This window comes from Aplidium turbinatum, chromosome 10 (genome assembly GCF_918807975.1).
Source record: "Aplidium turbinatum chromosome 10, kaAplTurb1.1, whole genome shotgun sequence".
Lineage (NCBI taxonomy): Eukaryota > Metazoa > Chordata > Ascidiacea > Aplousobranchia > Polyclinidae > Aplidium > Aplidium turbinatum.
Genome location: NC_137481.1, coordinates 22,784,273 through 22,793,077, shown reverse-complemented (window position 1 = coordinate 22,793,077; position 8,805 = coordinate 22,784,273). Strand labels below are relative to the sequence as shown.

The 8,805-nt window shown below is 40.1% G+C and overlaps 1 protein-coding gene across 3 annotated transcripts in view; it reads right to left on the bottom strand.

The window, feature by feature from the left end:
• Positions 1–2,507: 2,507 nt before the first annotated feature.
• LOC145778267 (zinc finger SWIM domain-containing protein 5-like) overlaps positions 2,508–8,805 on the bottom strand; it is a 35,760-nt gene continuing 29,462 nt past the window's right edge. For 2 of the 3 annotated variants that reach the window (XM_082589725.1, XM_082589727.1), the window contains exons 15-22: positions 8,150–8,322; positions 7,485–7,595; positions 7,098–7,254; positions 6,575–6,710; positions 5,598–5,740; positions 5,194–5,310; positions 4,734–4,888; positions 2,508–4,608 (exon numbers count right to left, since the gene is read on the bottom strand). In XM_082589725.1, coding sequence (XP_082445851.1) covers positions 4,483–4,608; positions 4,734–4,888; positions 5,194–5,310; positions 5,598–5,740; positions 6,575–6,710; positions 7,098–7,254; positions 7,485–7,595; positions 8,150–8,322 — 1,118 coding nt within the window. In that variant the 3' untranslated portion in view covers positions 2,508–4,482. The remainder of the gene's footprint in view (positions 4,609–4,733; positions 4,889–5,193; positions 5,311–5,597; positions 5,741–6,574; positions 6,711–7,097; positions 7,255–7,484; positions 7,596–8,149; positions 8,323–8,805) is intronic. The other variant, XM_082589726.1, reaches the window with a different exon arrangement.

Sequence of the window (8,805 nt, the reverse complement as noted above, 5' to 3'; positions counted from 1 at the left end):
CATTGATGGACCAATCCAACAGTTTTGTTACAGTTGAAAATAATGTCATGTCTAGAAGCATAGGATTCACACACATCAATGAGTTTTTGGGTACCTTTAGCACTTGGACTAAATACACACAAGTCATCTGCAAACATTAGGTGATTCAAGTGAGATGAACCAGTATTACATCCGACATCTAGGGAATTCAATTCAGTCGATAAGTCATCTATATACAAAGAAAACAGGTAGGGACTTAAAACCCCTCCCTGCCTTACTCCGTTGGTGACATGGAAGGGGTCAGAAATTTGATTCCCCCACTTTATTCTCATTATTTGTTCTTTATACCAATGCTTCAATAATCGTACAAAGCACATAGGAACATTCCGTGAAACTAACTTGTTAAATAAGATATTGTGATTAACTCTATCAAATGCTTTGGATGCATCCAGAAATACACTAAACACAGGACTATTGCTGTGTATGTTATGAGATACTGTTTGTTTATATAGATAAACACATAATGATGAAACTATTTAGCTTAGTACTGCAAAATGTTGTTAATCAACAATTCTTGCTATGCTAATAAGCACCGCAAGTGACATTTGTCTAATAATCAAGGAAAGACGGTTTTATAGACTCTCACAAAAATGGTGAAAAACCAACTCATTGCTTTTTTAGAGTTCGACTCTCGGGGTGTGCGCTTGAGCAACGCACGTTAAGGACTGCTTTCCATTCAGCGGCATCTAATGGATGGAATAGTTCCCCACCAACAAGACTTCAACAATCGGAAACTTCACTCTGTCAATCTCGGTGACCGGACCTGCGTCAGTGATTCAAAGCCTCTACAAGTATGCGAAACTGCCAGGATTAAGCTCTGCAAGATGCTTTCCCAGTCCGAGGATAAAGATTCAATCAGTGATGTACAGTGAGTGATTTCCACAAGCGTTTGTTTCATGGTGCCTGATTTTTTTCTCCCTGTTATTGGAGCCTATTTTTCGCTGATATGTTTGCAGGTCACTATTGTTGCCTGTATTGCGACGTGTCAAACCAGTGCCGGTCTTTGGGATGTGCAAACCGTGCGATCGCACAGGGCCCGCAAATTAGGGGGCCCGCAATTTACTCAGAAAATGCAGTAATTTTGTCATTTTCAAAGGAAAAATTCAACAAGTGAATTCAGCAAAGGAATTCGCAACAAGAAAACATAGAGACTCAACGAATTCAACCTATTTCGTCGCCTGAATATTTCGTACCCTGAAAAGATCGAGAAAAAAAAACGACATAGCCGAAATCGCTGATCGGAGTTGCCGCAAACATTTCAAAATTTCTCGATCTTTTCAGGGAACGAAAAAAGTCGAAATTTAATTTTGCTACACGATTTCAGGGGACGAAATAGGTTGCATCCAGACTCAACATACTGTAGAAACATAGCTTTATTTCCGAAAAATGCCAAAGAAAGCATGATCTTATCCTTTTGCTATGCCACCGGACAGCACCATTTCACAGTAATATTCATACCTAAATTTTTGTTGAACATGCTCTCAGAATGTCCCAAATTTAAAGTCATTTTTCAAAATTTTCTGGGGGAGGCCCCCCAGACCCCCCGCCGCTGGTTGTCGTCTTTAGCGATCACGCCGCCACCGCCGCCCCTCCCCTTTCAAAGTACCTAGCTACGCCACTGAATTGGATTATTGTCATTGGGGCCCGCAAAAGCATATTCCGCACAGGGCCCGAAAAACCCTAAGACCGGCACTGGTCCATGTTTACTGAAATTGTTAATGGCAAGATATCTTTAGTGAAGCGAAGTAACAACACCATACTCTTGCTTGGCGATGAATATTCTGATGAAACCGCTCGCCTCGCTATAAGTGCGCAAAACAAGTGGCCTCGTTTATTAGGCATTGTTAAAGAAGTCAAAAGTGTTGTTAAAGGAGCTTGGCCTTGCAGTAGCTTTGTTCCACTAATTTTTTGCTGCGGTATTCTAAGATAAATATTAACAACATGTAACGCTGGATACTGGGTACGAAATGCGTTCTTTTCTAGCATAAGAGTCAACCTACCTAAAATTTTATTAGTGCGGCCCGCCACAGCTCTCCTAAGTGCCAGAGTGGCCCGCATGCAAAAAAGGTTGGTGACCCATGGTTTAAGACATTGAAATCACTGTAAAAAGATTAAATGTCTTTGGAATGCTCTCGCTCCCTGGTTAAGAACCACTGTGCTAGATTAACTGATAATTCTAGAACACATGCAAGTTACAAAGAGCTTAACTCTTGTCTGTTTGTGGGGAGGTTACACCCCGTAATCAGTGATTTACTCGTAAGAACTCCCGGATGTAGCTTACTTCTGATCTCATCTTCCTATACTGTACACAGGCCCGGATTTAGGGGGGCATAGGGGGCAGTTGCTCCGGGCCCCCCGATCTAAAAGTGCCCCGGGCCCCCCATCAGCTAAATCCGGCCCTGACTGTACATGTAATCATTCTCACAAACCAGCGTCTGCATTAATGACACAAAACAGAAAAATTCTCTCCGACGTCCATAGACGAAAATGTATTGACGCAGCGTATTAACCACAACAAAAACACAGTGACCCCCAAATGCAGCAATCTTTTGTGTTTGGTAAAAGGGGGGGTTGAAAGAAAGTTAACTAAACAAGACAATGAAGAAAGGGGGTGAAAGCTTGGAAGAATTGAAGGAAAAACATCAAAGCAAAAACTAACACAATCTAAAACCTGATCGGCCTTGAGTTAGAATCCAAAGCAATGCGTGGGTAAAAATACATTTAGTATTGTAACATTTTCACAGCACCACTAAACTGTTGGACGGGTAAAAAAAATTCATTATTTAGTTGCACGCAGTCACATGACGTTGTTGCAACGGTGTCATGATCTACTCTCCAGAGAATGACCAGAGCAGAGGTAACATAAGCATTTATATAGAACAAGACTAGAACGCCGTAGCAGAAAAACGTCGTTTTTACGATGTTACTTGAAAAACTTCATAATTCCTCCAAAATAACAGTATTACTTTTACATTGACTCAACGCATTCTTTGTCATATCCAGACTTACACCCAGCTGTTGAAGATTTAGAATAAGTAGACCAAAAGATAAAAGAGTCTACCTTCAAACTAGTATCTTGCTTACAGTACAGCTGCGAGATCTCGAGCGGTGTCGAACCGGCGCCCTTTCGATCGTCGATCCAGAGCTCCCACCACTCGCCAATGCAGCCGACAAGTTGCTTGAACTGTACAAACGTTAACTCTATAATACCTTGGTTTGCAAATTCATTCATTGCCTTCACTAGACGTGAGATGGCGGGCTTATTGTTTTCAAATTCATGCATTGTAAGTGACTGTATGACGTTTCAATGCGTAAGCTATTCATTAAAAAATACGATTGAAGAAGACGAATGCACAAAAACACTACATAACAAAACGGATCAAAGAACATTGTTTGAAGAAGTGTTTGTACTATCGAAGATCAGGTTCCATACATAAATGTCGCTTAATGTTAAAAGCAATATGGTTATACAGGGTGGGCCAAAAGTAGGCTTACAGTTATTAAACTTTTTTGTATGCTGTAAATTGACCTGCGGTACACTTCATGGGATTAAACAGTTTTTGTGTAAGATATAACGAGCATTCTTGAAATTTAAAAGTACCCACATGAAAACAATAAATTTACTTTTAGACCCAAACCCTACTTTTTATAACTGTAAGCCTACTTTTGGCCCACCCTGTTATAGTTTATGACATGACGTTTTATCGAAATTGCACAGAAGTCTGAATTCATTTGTCATTTTGGCTCAACGGTAAAAACAACTGCATTGCATCAATGAAAAATCTTTTCTGAAGTTTACATTTTCAAATATCTTCAATTGGAACTTTTTCATGCGGAAGATTTACAGCTTGTAGGCTACATGAGCATTGGCGCGGCTCGAAACTAAAAATATTTGTGCCTACACAAAATTGCTTCTCTTGGATTTGTTATGTTTGCAAAGAAGTTTCTTGATGACGTCAACTCAAAACTTGAAATCTCCAAATGCAACAGGCGCATTCCAGTTGAAACCGGATTACTTCAAGCAAAGGTATTTTAAGGATTACCAATTTCTCAGTTAGATTTTACAAGTGTTCAAAACAAGAATACGTAACAAAATTGCTTTATCTTGATTAGGAATTAATTTTCTCATAAATAATTTTGGTTTATCTCGAATCTCGTTTGTTAGAGAAAAGTTTCGTTTTATTTCGATGAAAACAATCGTTTCAAACAACCCCAATTGATATGACGTCTTCAAAAATCTATTCAACGTAGGCCAAATGCAAAATTATGACAAAAGATAAATCTTTGCAGACAAAATATAATATATTTTACTTCTTTAACGTTAAACAAATTGTTTACATTTAACATCAAACTTTATTGGCCGCATCTTGCTCAAAACTCACGCAAATTTTACGTCCAAGTACCCGTTTAAATAATCTGAATATTAACTAGTCATAGGCTACTTTAACCAAAACGCGAAGCAACTAAATTGAGTAACTTTTTCTTTCCTTTGTAAATCGTTTTTAAATTCGCCAACAGCCTTGAAAATTGCACGTGGCCGTCAGGTGCCATGAGGAACGTGTCTCTTGCCTGGAAAACAAGATTTTTCCGATTAAAATTGTGAAAATAACAGTAAAATAATTTTATCTTAGTTTAAAACCATTCTTTATCGCTGGAAGCGTTTCGATCACGCAAAGGCTTACAACAACCTTTACCTTGCATAGAAAATCAATAAACTCGGTGTAATGTCTCGGACTGATGTGGCTCAACTTGCTATGAATCGTGCTCACGTAGGCGGCAATCGAAGCGTCCAGCAGAGGGCGTAAAGGGGGTCGATCGGCGCGCAAACCACGGTTGCCATAGTTTCCTGCTGGTGAAAAAAGATGAATTATTAAAATTCATTCACTTTCGCAAACGTCAACATCGCACTACGTTGAAACGACACAAAGAGAGATCTTTGTTCGCAAGCAGCGCCGAAGCGTGGAACTTTCAAGTGTGGAAAGCTATCCTCATTTGCTGTTCGGGTGAAAATAGGAATGAAGCCCATTAAGAAACTTTGCTAACCAGACAGCAAAATCCGTCATTTTTACATTGATTGAACGTCTGCAGACGTTGAATCAGCGTAAAAATGACGGATTTTGCTGACTGAGATAGTAGCTTTCATTATGCACTTACCGACACACATCCGACCACTGATGCTTGAGGTGCAAGTTCTCAAGACATCGGAGAGCACAGAGGCACAACGTACTTTGTCCACTATTACCAAAATTAAATCTTTCAATTCTTGCATTCCTGGATAAAGATTGCATGTTGATACATAGGGGAAACGAACACACACAAAAATAAATCACAAAACTAGAAGTGTAATTTAAACCAGTCCTCCACACACAAGTCCCCGTGTCCAGTGTAGTCAAAGACTCGAAGTATTTTTCGCAACACCTGTTTTACATTTGCGGTACGGAATCAAATTATCTTTAGTGCAATCTTTTAACAGAAAAAGTAATTGAATTAGCTGCTAGGTTGTTGCTGAACATGTTACATGTCAATAATTATCAACCTTACCAAAACTAAACAATCACCTAGAGATTGCGCAAGCTGCGTTGTCCACAAAAGGTCAGTAGCAGCAGGGTGCCCGTCATGGTTGAATGGAACTCGAAGGCGCTGAGTGGCATTAAAGGCGATGGAAAAGGCCCGATCATGGGACCCGCGTTGGTCAAGGTACCTGGCAACATTGTTGTTTTTAGTTGAAAAGATTGTTCAACTACGTCAGTAAATTGAAGAATTGTACTGTGAAGATATTTTTTACACACTGAGGAAGCTTTTTTGGAAGCTTGTTCTTTCGCGGTTATGTGAAATAAAGTCCACAAAAAATTTTCTCTAATTTTTATCTTGTTGCTTGAAATTATATCATGCACTAGGTGCCGCCAACATGCAAGCGTTCTTTTCGATTTGGGATACTCAACTGCATACGTCGAAAGTTGAACGAATGCTATGAGGCCATGCACTCTTAGATCGCAGAGCAGGGTGAAAGTTATTTATCCATCCGACAACCTTTATTTGCATCCGATGATGTTGAAATATCGTACAGGTTTGACTTCAAAATTTGTTTCATAACAACACTCACTTCGGTGCAAACGAAATCAAAGCCAAGGAAAGACGGAGCGTTCGATAGTACAGATTTTTACTTCAACTACTTCGCATGAATATGCGACAAGCCTAATAATAGTGCTATCTGACCCATAGCTGGGGCCAGACAGGTGCTACTGCTACAGTCCAGGGTAGACTTGGAAATAATAGAAACCTAGGGGTAATTCCATATTCCCCATAACTTCAGAGTGTTCATAACGGAACCTTTCCCACAGGCTGCAGTATTGACGTCATGCCAAGGACGAGTAGCCTTCATACAGGTGACCGAGTGGGATGTGGATCACAAATAATGTGAAAACGCAGCACACCAAAAAGAAATGTTAACTTGTAATAGCTGCTTGGCAAACAGCGTCCTTGTCGAAGCAGGCACATTAATAAGGTGATTTTTCCTAACTCTCATACCACCTACCTGGCAGTTGCATACAACTGGGAGGAGTCAATTCGTTTCTTACTGGACGCGTCCAGGATCACGTGATATACGTCATTGAAGGCCGTACTGAAAGTCTCGCACAAAGTCAAAGTGCATAAAGCGCATGATTGCGGATCTGTTGAGGTTAGTAATGATAATTTGATGAGTCAAGACCTAAAAGTTAACTATGTTAAGTTGTTAACTTAATATGAGCACTTCACAACTTGATATATCTTCTGACAAGTTTTCGTTATTCAAAATATGAAATAAAAAAGTCTTTTATGAAAATATAATATGAATGAAACTTTGCATGAAAATATAATAGGGTTCAGAATTCAAAAATTGCATTCATAATAATTCAACAAGTGTTGCAAACCGTAAACTATTTGCTCCTTTATCCTTTGGAGAAGACGAAAACAATAATTTAGTTGTCTAAAAAAATTACTGAGCTATTCACATGCTGCAGCGGTCTGTCTTTGTCTAAATCTTTCTAAAAGCGCATACAAAAACATCAAGCGCCTACCTTTCACAGCACACTGGACCGCCATTTGACAAACAGTTTGATAAAGTTCGTCCCTCTGTCGCGGATCTAGACTTAGCTTCATGGCGGTGTTCGGAGATATCACGAAACCTGCCACCATTGTGCATGCCTCCACTGGTGTAAACAGAGTGTACCAAGTCTGCATGGAAAGACTGAGATGGTTTAGTCTTAAAACAATCAAACAATCTGTTCGGTTTTCAATTAGAAATCATAACACTTTTTTTTGCATTTTTTTATCATGTGCATTGTACAGTTGTGCACTTCTTCTTATCGTATTCATACAGTAATTAAAGTAACAAGTAAGCGGTAAAAAAGCAACTGTCACCAGCTTGATACCAACAGCTATGCAAGGCTATGTGTCCCACTTACCTTGATAATTGACACAAGAGCGCAAAGCCCTATCTCCGAAGCACAAGTGACAAGCCATCCAACCATCTCCGAACGCCGCCATGTTGGGCCTTGGAGTGTCATTTGGAGAACCTGTTGTTGGTTTATCAAATCCGATTAAACGGTTCATTCCGGAAAAAGGAACAGCAATTTACATGTAAGCATTCATTAGTAGAAGAAAGTAATTATACACTACACGCAGGGCCGGATTTAGCTGATGGGAGGCTCACGTGCAAAAAAAAATTCGCGCTGAAGCGCGAAAAACCACCTCTACGTCTACAGTAGCAGTAATCCAGCACTGTACGACATTTTGAAGAAACTTCAAAGGCTGAAAAAAAAATAACACAAAATCACATTTTTCCACGTCAGGGAGCCCGGGGCACCTGCACCCTCTGCCTCTCCCCTAAATCCGGGCCTGACTACACGGCTATCAGAACTGGACTGAATACTCATTGGCGCAGCGGGCGTATTATCAATGCAGATCAATGTAAGACAACCTAGTCACATTACAAATGACTTTTAAAGTGATTTGAATTCCGCCAAAGCAGGTTCGTACAAACACTTGATGGTGGGTCACCATAGATTGTAGCGAAGTTAGTCCGGCTCTGTTGGGAAGGATTATGATGCAAGTTGTAGGTTGTACTTACCTTCATGGCAAGTTGTAAGGCAACATTCAACATTGTCGAGTCGGCTGCCGTTGCTGCTGATTGGCTGGCAGTAGCAATTTCGAAAGCGTCATGTGACAGCTGAAACACGTGGGTTGCATTCCTAATGTGCTTTTGAATGCTCTCCACAATCGAACGCAGCAACATGACATCTCCTGCGTAATTGAAGCTGAACGTTAGAGAGTTTGGTTTGCACAAAAGTGTATTTTTTGCAAGTCAATTCCGTTGGGAACCTTGCTGTAGGCTATTTTTCTAGTAGTGCTCATATGATAAAATTGAATAAAGCCAGAGAAGTATAAAATGTTTCAATGCTACCTCCTTTTAGAAATTCGAATTGCCACGTTCTAGCGAAGCAAGACGTGATATTTTTTGCGGGTTTTACTTTATATAGCGTTGGGTAAACACTGGTGCTACAAAATTAAATAACTGGATGAATTTTTCAGTGGGCAATCTTGATGATACTCTACTCAGTCATCACTAGTAGGTTGTTGGAATCATTATCCCCGAACTGAGAGTCTCTGGTAGGTCATTCCTGGAGGCACCACTAACGAGGGCCGATCACTGAGATTGACAGGATGACTTTATTCTACTTTGTCATGTCTGTAAATGTTGGAGATTACGCTCTCGTCTGCAGATGC